The sequence below is a fragment of the Ovis aries genome, chromosome 1 (genome assembly GCF_016772045.2).
Source record: "Ovis aries strain OAR_USU_Benz2616 breed Rambouillet chromosome 1, ARS-UI_Ramb_v3.0, whole genome shotgun sequence".
In the NCBI taxonomy this organism is placed as follows: Eukaryota; Metazoa; Chordata; class Mammalia; order Artiodactyla; family Bovidae; genus Ovis; species Ovis aries.
In genome coordinates this window covers 105,039,999-105,055,586 of record NC_056054.1, presented here as the reverse complement: position 1 = coordinate 105,055,586, position 15,588 = coordinate 105,039,999, and the positions used below count along the sequence as shown (strand labels likewise).

Here is a 15,588-nt window from a genome sequence, read left to right as displayed (position 1 = left end):
CATTTCCACAGTCACGATTTAGTCTTCACAATAACTGTGAAAGGAAGAAAGGATTTTTTTACACATTTAATGGAAATCGGAGATAGTGAGAATGAACGCATTTGAGTATTCTTGCCTGGAAAATCCCATGGACAGAGGTGCCTGGCGGACTATAGTTCATGGGGTCACAGAGAGTTGGACATGACTGTGAGTGAGCACAAAGATAGTGCTGGAGCTATACCAGTCCAGTTGGGATCTTTGGCCTGGCCTGCCCGGTGGCTGAGCGCATGCAGGTAGAGGACAGCTGGCCAGGATCAGGAAGCTCTGGGGCTGGGGAAACACATGGTGCTCAGATGGAGAGACCCTGCAGCCTGGGCTTCAGATGAGTAGAGTGACCACACTCATGGGGCGTGCAGGGCACAGAGGCCAACAGGGACTTTGCTTGGGTCTTCTCCAGTCCTGAGCTCAGAGTCAGAAGAGTCCGCTCTTCACTAATCACATGATCTCAGCTATTTGTGTGATCGCGGTGGGCCCCAGTTTCCTCCTTTCTCAATGGGGACAATAATTCCTTGTCATAAAGGGTCAATGAGACCCTGTATGAAAACGTGTGGCCTCGGAGACTGACATGCCATCGGTACTTGGTAAATCCTTGCAGAATTAGAATCTGGAGAGAATTCCCAGAAGCAGTACCCTTTACAGCAGCAGTCCCCAACCTTTTCGGCACCAGGGACCAGTTTGATGGAAGACAGTTTTTTCCATGGACCAGGATAGGGGGATGGTTTCAGGATGACTCAAGCACGTTACATTTACTGTGCACTTTACTTCTATTATTACATCAGCTCTACATCAGGCAGTAGATCCTGGAGGTGGGCACCCCTGCTTTAGGGCACCATGGGGATCCTTCTACCTTGAATCAGTTCTGACTTGGACCAGGTAGGGTGGATGTAGTCCAGCCTTGAAGTCAGGGCTGCTTCAAACTCTTGCAGGGAGTAGGTGGATAAGAGAAATACAGGGAGGAATTGAGAGCTTCCTGACTCCCCTAAGCTCTGATTATCTCCTGTATCCACTGTGTGGGGCGGGGGCTGCATCCAAAGATGCATTCAGGCCTTGGGATTCCCTGAAAGTTCTGAACACACAAGCAGCCCATGTTGGCTGGCTGCCTTGTCCATTTAGGCTCAAGGATAAGCTTGCTCGGACATGAGTAGGAGTTACGGCTCCTAGGGTGCCCTGTTGCTGGAATTGATGGCAGCTCAGAGCCAAAGGTAGGCAGGTTGGCAACAGTTTGGTGCCAGAGAGCTAGTAAGAGAAAGAGTGATAAAAATGCCACATCCGGCCTATTAATAGCCCGTGTTTGGTCTCCACCACTTCTATCAACATCGTCCATCACACCCAAACAATTGAAAAGCTTGTGCCAAGCGCCTAGGAGTTAACAACTCATGGCTGTGCTGAATTTCTGAGAAAACAGTATTTCTACTTCTTATGCAGCTCTGAAATGCTGATTGTTCCATGCCAACTGGTTATTTTTCCAGACCATTTCCCTTTATTTATGTTTAAGCTTTTTGAGTTTTAAGCAAGAAGATAGAGAACCTGGACTAGGTGATTATTATTTCTCCTGATTTGCCCTTGAATGAGCCATAGGAGAAATAAATGTCCCTTCCCCAAACATGAACTGAGTATGTGCAGAGGAGTGGGAGAGGAATCAGAGAGGGGTCCCACCCCTTGCAGGGGTGTGTGGCTGATGGGCAGGTAGGATGGGGAAGTGGCAAAAATACCAGCCCAGCCCTCAGAAGACTTAGGGCAAGATAAGCCTTTTCTGTTACCTGGTGTGAGGCCTTGACTGGGGAAAGAGCCCTTCGCTGGGCCCCCATTTCCTTGCCTATAAAGTGGGGCAGTTAGACTAGACAGCTGAGGGGGCCCCTTCCCGCTGAGTCTGTGCGTTGAGTGGAGGACTTGCTGTCTCACGTTTATTGGCAAGAGCCTGGGTGTGGAAGTGGAAGGAGGGTGATGCTGTCCTTGGGCTGCTGCTCCGGGAAGCCTGGAAACGTGGCAGGGGAAACACGGGGCAGGGCTGCTCCTTATCTGGGAAGCTCCAGCCTTCAGAGATGTCTGTGCAGCCTGCCAGGCGGTTGTTTTTCTCACCATATGTGATTTCTGGGCATCTTAAAAATTTCACTTGGCCCAAACATTGCCAGGCTCAGGGGTTGACTGTGCCGCATGTGGGGATGGAAGTGGGCTTGCATCTGGGTACCAGGCTGGGAGTGGGCAGAGAATTGTGCTGTGGAAGCCTCTGATGAGGTTGGAAGGTGTCGGTGGGATCATGGTGTTGCTGCTGCTGCAGCAGCCTCTGGTGCAGACAGAGGCAGGGGCTGAAGGATGAAAAGAAAGAAGAGAATTGTGGGGGGTGATGAGGCTGAGAGATGAAGGGTTGGGGTAATCTGGCTGTCAGGTGGTAGGAACTCTTATTTTAAAGACTACTCACCTGAAGAGGCGTTTACCCAGCTCATTGGGTAAACTGGTTGACCACAGCTCTTGTAGAGGCTCCAGGAGTCTGGTGCATGTCCTGGGGTTGGATGGGGAGAGAGAAGCCCAGGCCTGGGTCAGACCTGGCCTGGTCTGGTTTGGTTCTCTCTGGGAACACAGTGTGCACTCACAAGCTTTTGCAGAGCAAAGTGATTCCTGTTGTTTTCTTGGTTTGGGGGCCACATAGGTTTTAATAAGAGGGGAAAAAAAAAAAAAGGACTTCAAAGCAAGCCATCCAGAAAGCAGTTATTTGTCTCCAACATTTTAGAACATTAAGAAAAGGGGTCTCCTGCCACCTGGAGGAATTATGGGGATGATGGTCTTGGTGAGGGCGGCACTGGATATTTGCAAGGAGAAGCCCTCTCACAGTGATGGCAAACCAAGTAGCCTTCTGGTAGGGCTCTCCCACAGCCGTGGGAGTGAAGCAAGTTTAAGTGGTTCTCTGTAATGGGGGACTGCCAGGATGCACGTTAGGACTAGGACAAGAGACCTTCGGTGTGTACTTCTCCCGAGATGAAGGCGGGGACTGGGGCCTTCAGAATGAGATGTGTAGTGACAGGTGGTGTGCATTCATCAAAGCTGGAGAAGGTTGTACGGGGCTTTTTGACACCATAAGAGTGATGTAATTGCTGACTGGCCAAGAGCACTCACATTCCACAAGCAGAGGAGGATGAAAGGTAATCAGGAGCAGATTGTTTATTGGAGAAGGAAATAAAGCGGCTAGGTGAGAGGTTTGGAGGTGACTTCCAGGGTAGGAATCTAGGATTTTGGAAGACAGGTAAGTTTAGAGCTTTTATAACTTCAGAAACAGGGGAGGGTGGCAGGGATAGCAACCTTGTGAGCCTAAGCCTGGGAGCCCCCAAACCAGCTTCTAAGCTTTGCTTCAGCACAGGCTGGTATTTGATAGGGGCTGAGCTGGCCTCACTGGACCTCAGTGTCCTCATGTAGAATGAAGGTGGGGACAAGTTGATTTCCAGGGGTACCTCCAGGTCTGGTACTTATATTTTTATTGGTATTTGTCTTGGGGAGGGGCTCGCTCATTGAGGACTTTTGCATTGGCACAGATGATACCAAGATCAGAGTGAGGCTTTACAGAGACATTTGTTTGTTTAGCTTTATTGGGGGCTAAGCACCTGAGAAAGCTAAAGCCAGGTCTGTGAAAAAGTCAGAGCCTTTCCAACATAGAATAGGCTGCCTTGATAGGAACTGAGTTCCCCATCCCTGGAGGCAATCAAGCAGAAACTGAATGACTGTATGCCAGGAATCTTACAGAGATTCATGAGCTGTTTAGGAGAGTCATGAGCCATTTAACTAGGTGGCTTTTACATTTCCTTTTAACTGTAAGGAATGCCACCGCTTATACATATGATTGTTCAACAGCATTTCCTTAAGACAGTGATGGCAGCCCCAGCCTTCTGGCCTTCTTTCTTGTGCCCCTAGAGGAGCAGTTCTCATTTCTGGCCTGCACATTGGAATCACTGAAATGTTTTTGAAATGTCAGTGTCCAGGCCTCACCTGCAGAGATTTGATTGGACTGTTCTGGGGTGGAGATCAAGGTCCCTCAGTGCTGTTGGTGCCTGGTGGGTATCCTTCCCCCCTGCTTTCTCCCTGAACCCCACCCCCTCACTCCCGGTTTCATTCTGCCTTGGTATTGAGCTCAAAAGTCTAACCTTTCGACATTCATTCACCCAACAAACTTTTGTAAAGTGCTTACTTCCTGTTGGAAGTGCTAATGGGCCAGTTCTTGACTACTTCAGGAGCAACCAGCCCCAAATTGCCTCAAGAGAGACCTCATTATGTGTACTTCAATGTCCCACACTTAGCACAGTGCCTGGCACATGGCAAGTATGTAATAAAAATTTTGATTGAATTGCATGGAATCTTTGCCAATATTGTAAGTGGGGCAGGAAGATAAATTATAAGCAGGCATGCAGTAGCGAATTCATGATATGCCAGGTCCCCTCTGCTCAGACCTTGTAAAGGAAACCATCTCCTTAATTGGAATTATGTCTGTGGCCCTAGGGATGACCCATCTGACTCGATATTTTGGTAGCGTGGTCTTCCAGATGACCTTTTTGTTCTTTCTCGGGGCATTGCACGGCAGGAGAGCCGAGGCTTGGAGAGGATGGTTTCCTCTTAATTGGTGTCCCGGTCATCGTGCTGGCTTCAGTAACCATTACCAGGCCACCGTCTGCTCAGACCCGATGCCCTTGTGTCAGCTGCACGGTGTCCCTCAGCCATCAGGTTTCATTTCCTTCTGGGAGTGACAACTCTGAGGGCTGCAGAGAAATGCCCCAGGCCAACCTGACTTTAGCAGTTTTATTTTGAGACCTCTGGGGTCCTTCTTTGCACAAGTATTTTCACCTGACCTCCCCACTGCAGGCCTGGTCTGGGATGCGCTTACAGTGACGATGCAGACCCGCAGACCTGACCTCAGGCTGCTCATATCCTCTCATGGTAGTAAGTGACCTAGGTTTAATGGTGACATGACTGGGGCCTCCTCAGAGAGCCATGAGGTGGGGGATTATTCCCACCTGGGAAGGCTGGGCTGGAAAGCGTGATGTTCTGATGATGGGTGGGCATCCTATATGTCATAAGACTCCCTGGGTGGAGAGAACCCAGACCTTGAGGTCTGGCTTCTGCCTGGGTAAGAATCTGATCTCTACTTCATCCTCACTGGGGGATGGTGGGCAAGTGACGGAGCCTCCCTAGGATTGTCCTGAGATCTAAAGCCATCACACCAATGCCTGGCCATGCTAAGCACACAGCAGATGCTGGCTGTTACTTTATTTTTGTATATGTAAATGGTTGCTTACAGAATGATGTTCAATTGTATGGAGATACCAGTTTGTTTATGCATCTCTGATTGATAGACATCTGAAATGTTCTCTGACTGATAGAAGTGTGAAATGTTCTCTGATTGATAGAAGTTTGAAATGTTCTCTGATTGATAGACATTTGAAATGTTCCAGCTTGGGGCCATTATGGTTGTTTTTTTTTTATTTAATTTATTTGTGTTTCGGCTGTTCTGTCAGGCATGTGGGATCTTAGTGCTCTGATCAAGAATAAAACCTGACCACCAGGGAAATCCTGTGGCTGTTATTTTTGATTGTTTATTAGTTGTCATGTATTTGGAAGCTCAGGATGGAAGTGTCTATCTGCTTGACACATCTGAAAATTTCCCCCCCTTCATTCTAATATTTAAGTTTTGACTAATACTTGCTGACCTACTGTGTGCAGGACAATGCCCGAGGCACCAGAATGTAGAAGTGGACAAATGAAATTGAAAAATACTGCCCTTCCGGGGCTTCCATCTTGGTGGTGAGTGACAGCCCCTGGGGCCTGGTAAAGACACACACTCACCTCCACAGAGGGCTCAGGAAGGTGGGAAAGTGCCTCTGCTACCCAGGCTGATGCTTAGCCCTGGTGGGCATCCAGCAGGGGACGGTCCCTTGCTCACCTTGTCTGCACAGAGAGCCTGCATGCTCAGAAAAAAGCATCCTTGGGGAGAAGGCTCTCTCTGAAGCCTCCTTTGGTCTCTGGTTAGTCTGTAGTCCTCACCTCACATTCAGGATGTAAGGAGCCACTTGTACGTCTTCTCTCTCAGCATGGGCCTTCTGCCCATTTCTTCCAGGCCCTACGCACCTGCCCTTCATCTGCCAGGTCGGATTCAGGCTCAGCAGCCCGGGGGTGAATGGGTTTTTGCAAGTACCCAGCACAGGGCCTGGGCATAGTTAAGTGCTCAATAAATATTTATAATGTGAATGGATGAGTGAATGAATGTTTGCCCCACTGCAGACCACAAAAGCTGTCTTTCTGAAATGTCTGGGGGGCATCTTTGTATATTGTTGCAAACCTCAAATGTTGATGACATCGGAGGGGCATTCTGCAGCCCCTCCCTGACCCACAACTGAGACGCAGCTGACTTTCCCTGCATGACATCTGTGTAGCGAGAGAAATGGTGCTTGGCTACAAGAGAATGTGAGCTTTTCTTTCTGTGAAGAAAGAATGAGTTTTTCCATATGCATTATTTTACTGTATTCTCTAATACTAATGAGAGTTGATCCTGTTAGATCTGGCTTGCAGAGAAGGAAATAGAGGCCCAGAGAAGTTAAGTGACTGGTCCAGTGGCACATAGCTAGTGAGCAGCAGAGATATGACTTGAATTCTGGCTTTTTGGTTTCAAATCCCATGTTATTTAGAAAAGGACAATGGTAATTTTCTTTGTTAGCCATCTTGTTCTATTTGAGGAGAAGTTGGCACGAGTGAGTTTCGTTGCTGACTATTTCACAGTCACAATTTTATCATGTATAGAAATGCTTGAGAAAAGGGAAAGAAAGGAAAAAATGCTGGGAGTGTCCTTGTGACCTGTGTGCTTTTCACGGCCAGTGTATGGCTAGTGCCATCAGCCAGCAGGCTTCAGGGACTATTTGGTCCAAGAGTCTCATTTTACTGGGGGGTATTGTGGTCCAGAAGAGTGATGCAGCCTGTCCAAAGCCAGGCATTTATCACGGAGGTGGCTGAGACCTCCTGGGTCCTCTGAAGGCAAGCCCAGGGCCCAGCCCAAGACTTCTTGGTTATGAGGCGCCCTGGGTTCTTGGCACTTCTCTCTTCTCAGGCCTGTCAGAGACCCAAGTGCCCTCTGAGGCCCCCAGGGTCCACCTTCCCATCCCATCATGCAGCTTTGCCTGTTTTCCTTATTCTAAAGTTAGACATCCAAGGATGCAGAGTGTCTGAGTGATTCCACTCTGGGTCATGAGTGATCAAAATCAGATTCTGGTGGGATCCCGGCTGGGCAGTCACTCTGCAGATGCCAGGAAGAGCCAGGGATGTATTTAAATCAGGCAGCTTACTGAGCTAAGAGATGAGCATTAGAGTGAAAGGTGTGGAGGGTGAATGAGAATAAGAGATCATAAGAAAGAGGCAGCATAAGAGCAGAGGAAGGAGGAAGTCAGGGGCTTGATTATGGTAAGAAAGCACCAGGTTGAGGAAAGAAGCCGAGTCTCAGCAGAGAACATCAACCAAGAATACAGTCTTCCCAGCCAGTGGACGAGGGGCTGGATTTTAATTTGCATAGCATTAATTAGCAAGAGTGTCCAATTAGGACAACCATTATAGGGCCACACTATTAAGCTGATGCTGAAATGTCAGTCAGTTTTGGAGCCTCTCCATGAAATCGAAGGAAAAGTTGACCTTATTTAGCAGAAAAGAATTCTAAATCAATTATTTCCCAAATCGAATGCATAAAATGTAGATCTTAATTCAGGAGACACAGACTTTAGACGGTATCACTTCTTCCCCTTTGGGGATTCCAGCCAGTGACAGAGATCATGAATGGGGCTCGTATGCTCACATGCGCACTCATTCTTGGGGGAAGGCACCTCCCCATTTTTTACCTGATACGTTTCACTTGTTTTCAGTGCCCCTCTAGGACTCTGCTTGCAAGTACGGTTTTCTGTTATTTTCAGATGTTCCAGCAATAAAACACATTTAGGACTTCAAAGTCTCTGGGAAGATCTACCGTAATCATTACAATTCTGGCTTGTCTTTGGAAGTTCCAAGGCAGGCGGGGAGAGCAGTTTATATGGCTGGCTCAGAAGCCAGGAACACACTCCATTACACTCCACACAGCCTCGGGGGAAGAAGGGCTGGAGCGGTTCTGAGAAGGCTCACTGCAGAAACCGGAGGCTGGAAAGGTCTGACCAGCAGGGCAGGTGGGGTGTTGATGGATGGGCAGAGCACGGGGCCTGAAAGCAGGTTGTCTGGAAAAAGTCCTGCCTCCATTTTTTGGCTACATCCTTGGACAAATTAGGTGACTTCTCAAAGTCTCGGTTTCCTCCTCTGTAAAAGGGGGTTGACAATGCTCACTGTGCATGGCAGGCCCCTATAGCAGTGCTTTGCAACAGATTGTTGTCATCAACGAGAAGTCACAGATCTGTGAAGGGCTGGTTCTTGTCTTGGAGCGGAACAGGGACCACGCAGATGCGGGCATCTTGTAGGAATGTGGTTTACCCTTCTTCCCTGCTAGGAATCCCCTCTACAGCACCCTGATGGCTGTAGCCAGCCTCTACTAAGATGGCACAAACTCAGCATCTCACATGGAGTCTAGTTCATTTTGAAGGCATGGCGGGGGTGGTGGGGGGAGCATGGTAAATAGAAAAATCTGATGTATAGCTAACATCTGGGCTAGTTGTATGACCTTGGAGAAATCACATTGTCTCTATGACCCTCAGTTTAAAAAAATTATTTATATTTTTGGTTGTAGTAGGTCTTTGTTGCTGCGTGTGGGATTCCTCTAGCAGTAGAGAGCAGAGCCTACTCTTTGTTGCCGTCCTGGGGCTTCTCATTGCCGTGGCCTCCACAGTTGCAGAGCCTGGGCTCTAGGCATGTGGGTGTCAGTGGTTGTGGTGTATGGGCTTAGTTGCTGCATGGCGTGTAGAATCTTCTTGCACCAGGGATCCAATCTATGTCCCCTGCATTGGCAGGCAGTTTCATATCCATTGCACCATCAGGGAAGTCCATCAGTGTTCTTTTTAATCGGTAAAATGGAGACATTATGACCTCATCTGTAGGGTGAGGATGCAAAGTGATTTGTGTAGAAGGCATAGTCTGGGACCTGGTATGTAGTTGACACTTAATAAACATTAGGTCAAAATAAAAGTACTATTATTAAGAAGCTTCAGGAAGCACTCATTAAGCACCTGTTGTACTCAGAGCATCAGAGGTAATACAGTTGAGTACCCTGACACTTAACAGAATCATACTATATATTTTCAGTCATTTTTACATTAAAAATAATTGGGAGTATATATATATATAGTTTTGGGGTCTGGATTGATCACTTGATAGTGAATCATGAGCCTTTCCTGATGTCTTCAAATATTCTCGACAGAAGTGAGGGACAACATAGTGTTCCATCACTGGCTAGTCTCCAGTTCGCTTACCCACTCTAATATTTGGGAGCATTTAGGAATGAATGGCTTTGAAAAAACAGCTCTCATCTGTTGAGATATGATTCCTAAGCATTCTTGCGTATTAAGGATTGTTACTCTATTGTTTAAAAGTTCTGCAGGGGAGAAGGGTTGATCGGTTTGGGTGATCACAGGGCTTGTGTATGTATGGACACACATTTGTCCGTCCTCCCAGGCACTGCCATCCAAGGGCCAAAGGGACTCATCGGGCTGGGAGGGAGTGCTGTGATCAACTCAACCCAGTCCTGCAGGCCCTCAAGCCCCACAGGTGCTTGGGTTTACTTCCAGAGTTATTTCGCCTCTGTGAGAGGAATCTTCCACTTGCCCAGCACAAGCTGCCAGGCCTGAGCTGCTGGAGGGGTCCTTCTAGCTCCCTATCCATGGACTTTGCTTTAGTTTTTGGCCCCTTTTTTATCTCTTCATGGCGTGCGTCAGCTAGCCAGCTCTGATGGCTGCCATCATTCAAAGAACCATGTCAGTTTCAAGCTTAGTTGGAGATCAGACAGCAAAGAAAAGATAATTCAGCATTTTAACAAATAGAAAACATTCTAGTCCAGCTGACTTCTTTGACATATTTTTGGCTATTAAAAATGGTTGATGGTTTATTTTTTATTGACATGTACTAGAGACTGCGAAGAAATCTGTGAAGTAGCGAGCATTCTCGCTGATCCTGTACACATTCGTCTCCCCATGGGGCTGGAGCTGGCCAACGAGATTTCACTGGCCAAAACCAAGAAGAGGGTGGAGTTGCCTTTTACGTAAAGGCTTTGAGTTTTAGAACAAAAGAAGAGGCTCAAAGGAGAGGAGACAGCATCTGGCCCCTTTCCCTTTATTTCTTCCTCTAAAAATGATGGAAATAGACTTGGATTCTGATTTCAGTTAATTTCTGCCAAAAGAAATTAATTAGAGTTTGAAATACGCAGCTGATCCCAAATCCTTCCCTGGGGAGGCGTGATGCTCCCCAGATGTCTTCAGACCCCTTTGAGAAGAAAGTGATGGTCATTCCTGGCTTGAAAACATTATGATCTGTTCCCAGTTGATTTCTGAAGGGGAAGTGGCCTTATCCTCAAAGTCTGAGTGTCCCTGAATTCACCACCTGCTCTTCAGCCCCAGTAGGTCTTTGTGGTTTGGATGTGTTTCAGGCACCCGATAGTGCTTTCAAAGATAGGAACCTTCCAAAGGGCTGAAATTGTGTTGTTTTGTCCTGGGCCCTTAATTGGAGCAGTATAGTACTCCTCGAGTCATCTCTATGCGTGTATACTGAGTAAATGATTGCAGGCTGCTCTTCATTAAGTGTAGAACATACAAGAGGCTAAATGAAAAGTGGCTTATAATTAGACCATCATCTGGGAAGAGCGAAATGGATATCTTTCCCTGCAGCTGGATGGTCCTACGTAGTATAGAAAGTTGGGGGTCTGTGTATAAGCCAGTTTGGAAGCTTCTGGTAGGCAGAGGATCTCTGTAAATATCCTGTAGTGTCTAGCACACTGTTGGACACCTAGCAGGTGCTCAAGAAATGAGAAGTGGTTGAAATTGTCATGAAAGAAGGAGAGAATGAGCTCTTGCATGGGTTCTCCCTTGGGTTCCCAGTGCTAAGTGGGCCCCAGAACTGTATCAAATAGGTGAATGGTAGACTGGCAGACACCAGGGAGAGCTGTTCTCTTTCCATCTCAGCCTGCAAAGGGTGATTGAGAACACAAACTTGGGCATCTGGGAATCCTGGGCTCAAATCCAAGCCCTCCACTGATTCCAGTGGCTGCCCCATATTGGACCCCTCCCCCTCTAATGCTGGAGATCTCAAGTACCCCTCCCTCTGTCTCTGAAAGCTTGCTTTCTTGGATAGTGATGTCTCCCCCCTTTCTACAGGAGGTTGCACGTGGTGATTAATTATATCCCACCTTTGAGACCTGGAGGAGGAAATGGAGACTCACTCCAGTATTCTTGCCTGGAGAATCCCATGGACTGAGGAGCCTGGTGGGCTATACAGTCTATAGAGTTGCAAAGAATCGGACATGACTGAGGTGACTTAGCATGCACTCACGCCCCTTTGAGACACTTTCCATTATTATCTTGTCATTTCGGTCTGTGTAAATGGACACTTTTCACATTTTTATTCTGTTTCCCCCGAAGAGTGGGCTGAGCACTTGTGGGCAGTGAGTCAGAGGCCTTGGCTTTGAACCCTGGCCCGAGCCATTCACCCCTCTGAGCCTTTACCTGTAGTATCTATAAAGTTGGTTGAAAGACCTAGGGCTGTCTTGAGAATGGATGAGAACAAGGTGTGAAACCACCTTGTAAACAGTAAGTTGCTTTGTAGACACCAGGCATTTTATGATTCTGGAGCACAGGGACTATTTCTCGTGTGGCAGGCGTGTCTCAGGATGCATGGGGCTACAGTACCGTGCTTGGAAGTACTGCCGGCTCTCTGCTGCCTTTGTTCAGGGCTGTGTTCCTGCCTTCCTCCGGGTCTGGAAGCCGCCTCTGCTCCCTGGCTTCCAAATGCCCAGGAGGTACCAGCCGTGCAGAGAAGGTGAGGGAAATGACAGTAGCCATCTCTCACAGGGCCGGGTACCAGGCTAGGCACCTTACTTATTGTTATTTAGTTGCTCAGTCGTGTCTGACTCTGCGACCCCATGGATTTGCAGCATGCCAGGCTTCCCTGTCCTTCACCGTCTCCTGGAGTTTGCTCGAGCTCATGTCCATTGAGTCGGTGATGCCATCCAGCCATCTCATCCTCTGTCATCCCCTTCTCCTTTTGCCTTCAATCTTATAGAGTGCCTTTATCTTTCACAGCAGCCCTGAGAGGTAGGTACTGCGATTATCCCCATCTGATGCCAGAAGCCACTGAGTGCAGAGACAGAGTGAGCAGCCTGAGATCACAGGGCTAGTAAGTGGCTGTATCGGGTTGGATCCAGTGGGCTGGTCTGGAACTCTTGCTGCTAACCATTTGGGTCCCCTAAGCTGCCCTGGGGCTGGAGGACTGCAGCAGGGGCCAAATGACCCACCCTGCCCCCCCCAGCCTCAGCTGAAGGGACCCTCAGGGCCCTTCTCCTGCCCAGGATGTTTGCTGTGCTCCTGTGCTCAGCCCCCTTCCCTCTCCAGGAATTCCTCCACTGCCCTCGCTTCCTTCCGTGCCCTTGGCCTAAAATGGGAGAGCCACCACCAGGACATTCTCTTTCATTCCTGAAAGAACTCTGCATTGTCAGGATGGAGGGGACCTTGGAATCCTTTGGTCCAGGCTTGTTAAGAGGAAAGAAAGGCCGAAGCTGGCACAGTATTGATGCTCAAACCAGATAATAGCAGCACAGGAAAGAATTATGTTCATATGACTTATGAGTATGGAGGCAAAAATTCTAAACAGCACATCAGCAAACTGGATCTAGCCATGTATAACCAACATAATACATCACGCCCAAGCAGGGCTCATCCCAGGAAGGCAAATATGACTTAGCCCCAGAAAACAGAGGCTCAGAGGGCAGCTGCGGAGGCTGAGCCAGCCCAGGGCCCAGCCCAAGGTGCTTTCGGGGATCTGGCTACCTTTGTGCTGTATCCTGCTCCTGGGGGTCGCTGGTGACAGTCTTTCCTTTGCTGTCGCTGCCCCTCACCCCTTTACGTAGCCTCAGAGTGGAATGTTCTGTCCTGGATTTTTTTCTAATCCTCTCTTTCGGTTTTTCCTGCAGGATTCCATGTTTTCACTGGCCCTGAAATGCCTTATCAGTCTGTCTACCATCATCCTTTTGGGTTTGATCATCGCCTATCACACACGTGAAGTCCAGGTAGGTGCCCTTGCCCACATCCCTTCATGCAGGGCCATTCCTCTGCTCCAGGCTGAGCCCGCCCCTCAACCCCCCAGGAACTAGCTGGGGGATCTCACCAGACAGTATCCGAGATTGTGGCTCTTCTCTTTTGATTTGGGCCCTCATGGGAGAGGTAACTGTGATGCTGCTCTGTGGCTTTAGAACCATTGTGATTATCCCAGAGGCAAACATGACTTCATGTTTTGGGGACAGTCCTGCTCAGAGTCTTCATTTTGTACTGTTCTACTGTAGGGCTGACTTTGCTCTTTCTCTATTGCCGGAGCCTTTCTGAGTGTGAGCCACTGAATCTCCCAAGTGAAGCATACCTTCCTCCTATGCCCTTGCATGCATGTGCCTGCGTGTACACACACACACACACACACACACACGCACGCATGCATGCACACACACACTCACACACACACACATGCACACAGACACTGCACCAGATAACACTAGGAGTCTGATGGTGTGTTTACCGCTTCCTGGACTGTGCCAGGAAGGAGTCATTTTCTAGATAGAATAGAATCTGCTGTGGTCGAGGAGGCCTATGTTTCTTGCTGCCCAGGAGTCACTTGGCACCCAGAGAAATATTGGCCTGGCCTCTGGGGTGTACTCCAGTTTGGCTGCTATAAGGAGGATGGTTTGACCTGGGTTGGGAAGGGCAGGCAGGAGTGAGCAGGTCGGAGGCATCTCCTCCTGATGATGGGTCTCCCGCGTCACCTGGCCCTTGCCGACCTGCTGTGCTGCGGCCCTGGGTGGTTCTATGATACCCAGATGTTTTTCCTCACTTGCATGCGCATCTGACTGTAACCCTGTTCTTTGGCTGGAGGAGCACAGATAGATCTACATCTGGGCAGCAGGCGAGAAATTGACAAAGACCAGAACTCCGAGTTGGGAAGGCTGGGGCCGAGACTCGGCCATGACCTCTTCTCACAGCAGGTGTCTGGCCAGCCCTGTGGCCTCGCTGGGCTGGAACGTGTGAACTTTTCTTTGTCTGGAACATGGGGCTTTTTATTCCACTGTTTACGGGTTGTTGTGAGGATGAATGGGTAGTGTATGAGAGGGCTCTGTGAACTTTAAAACACTTCAAATACCGTACCTCTTGTCACCCAGCATTTCTGAGCTGAGTGGCTACACAGGCAGAGATGGGTGAGCATCTTCTGCTCCTGGGAGGGTGGTCTGCTCTCCCGTTGCGTGTCGGAAGCCACTGCAGCCAGCCTCGGGCAAGGAGCCTTGGCTGCAGGCCACCTTGGCTCCGCTCTGTTGATGACCAGAGGACACTCGCTGAGAAGGTGGGGACTCTTTAGTCTCCGGAGGGGTCACAGGTGCAGGGACAGAGCTTGTGCTGTGAAGGCTGAGAGTCCCAGACACCACCAAGCAGGTTCCTTTGTGGCGTCCGGCCTGGACAACGTGGGTGGGCTTTAACCCCAGGAAGGAGCCAGGAGTACAGGCAGGAGAAATGGGCAGGAATGGGAGACAGGACCGGGAGTCACAGTTGGGGCTCCCAGCCAGGCTCATCCCACCCCAAACCAGCTGTGGGATCCAGGTGTTTCCTTAGTTCCTCTGAGCCCCTGCACCCTCATCTGGAGGCATCTGTACTACACTATATCACCTTGATGAAAGTGAAGGAGGAGAGTGAAAAACTTGGCTTAAAGCTCAACATTCAGAAAATGAAGATCATGGTATCTGGTCCCATCACTTCATGGGAAATAGATGGGGAAACAGTGGAAACAGTGTCAGACTTTATTTTGGGGGCTCCAAAATCACTGCAGATGGTGATTGCAGCCATGATATTAAAAGACACTTACTCCTTGGAAGGAAAGTTATGACCAACCTAGATAGTATATTCAAAAGCAGAGACATTACTTTGCCAACAAAGGTCCATCTAGTCAAGGCTATGGTTTTTCCAGTGGTCATGTATGGATGTGAGAGTTGGACTGTGAAGAAAGCTGAGCGCCAAAGAATTGATGCTTTTGAACTGTGGTGTTGGAGAAGACTCTTGAGAGTCCCTTGGACTGCAAGGAGATCCAACCAGTCCATTCTAAAGGAGATCAGTCCTGGGTGTTCATTGAAAGGACTGATGTTGAAGCTGCAACTCTGATACTTTGGCCACCTCATGCAAAGAGTTGACTCATTGGAAAAGACTCTGATGCTGGGAGGGATTGGGGGCAGAAGGAGAAGGGGATGACAGAGGATGAGATGGCTGGATGGCATCACGGACTCGATGGACATGGGTTTGGGTAGACTCCAGGAGTTGGTGATGGACAGGGAGGCCTGGCATGGTGCGATTCATGGGTTGCAAAGAGTCGGACACGACTGAG

General features: G+C 48.9%; 1 protein-coding gene across 4 annotated transcripts in view; it reads left to right on the top strand.

The window, feature by feature from the left end:
* The window catches only part of KCNN3 (potassium calcium-activated channel subfamily N member 3), a 171,028-nt gene that overhangs the window by 32,466 nt on the left and 122,974 nt on the right, over positions 1-15,588 (top strand). For all 4 annotated transcript variants that reach the window (XM_027975753.3, XM_004002559.6, XM_042254783.2 and 1 more), the window contains exon 2: positions 13,148-13,243. In XM_027975753.3, coding sequence (XP_027831554.1) covers positions 13,148-13,243 — 96 coding nt within the window. The remainder of the gene's footprint in view (positions 1-13,147; positions 13,244-15,588) is intronic.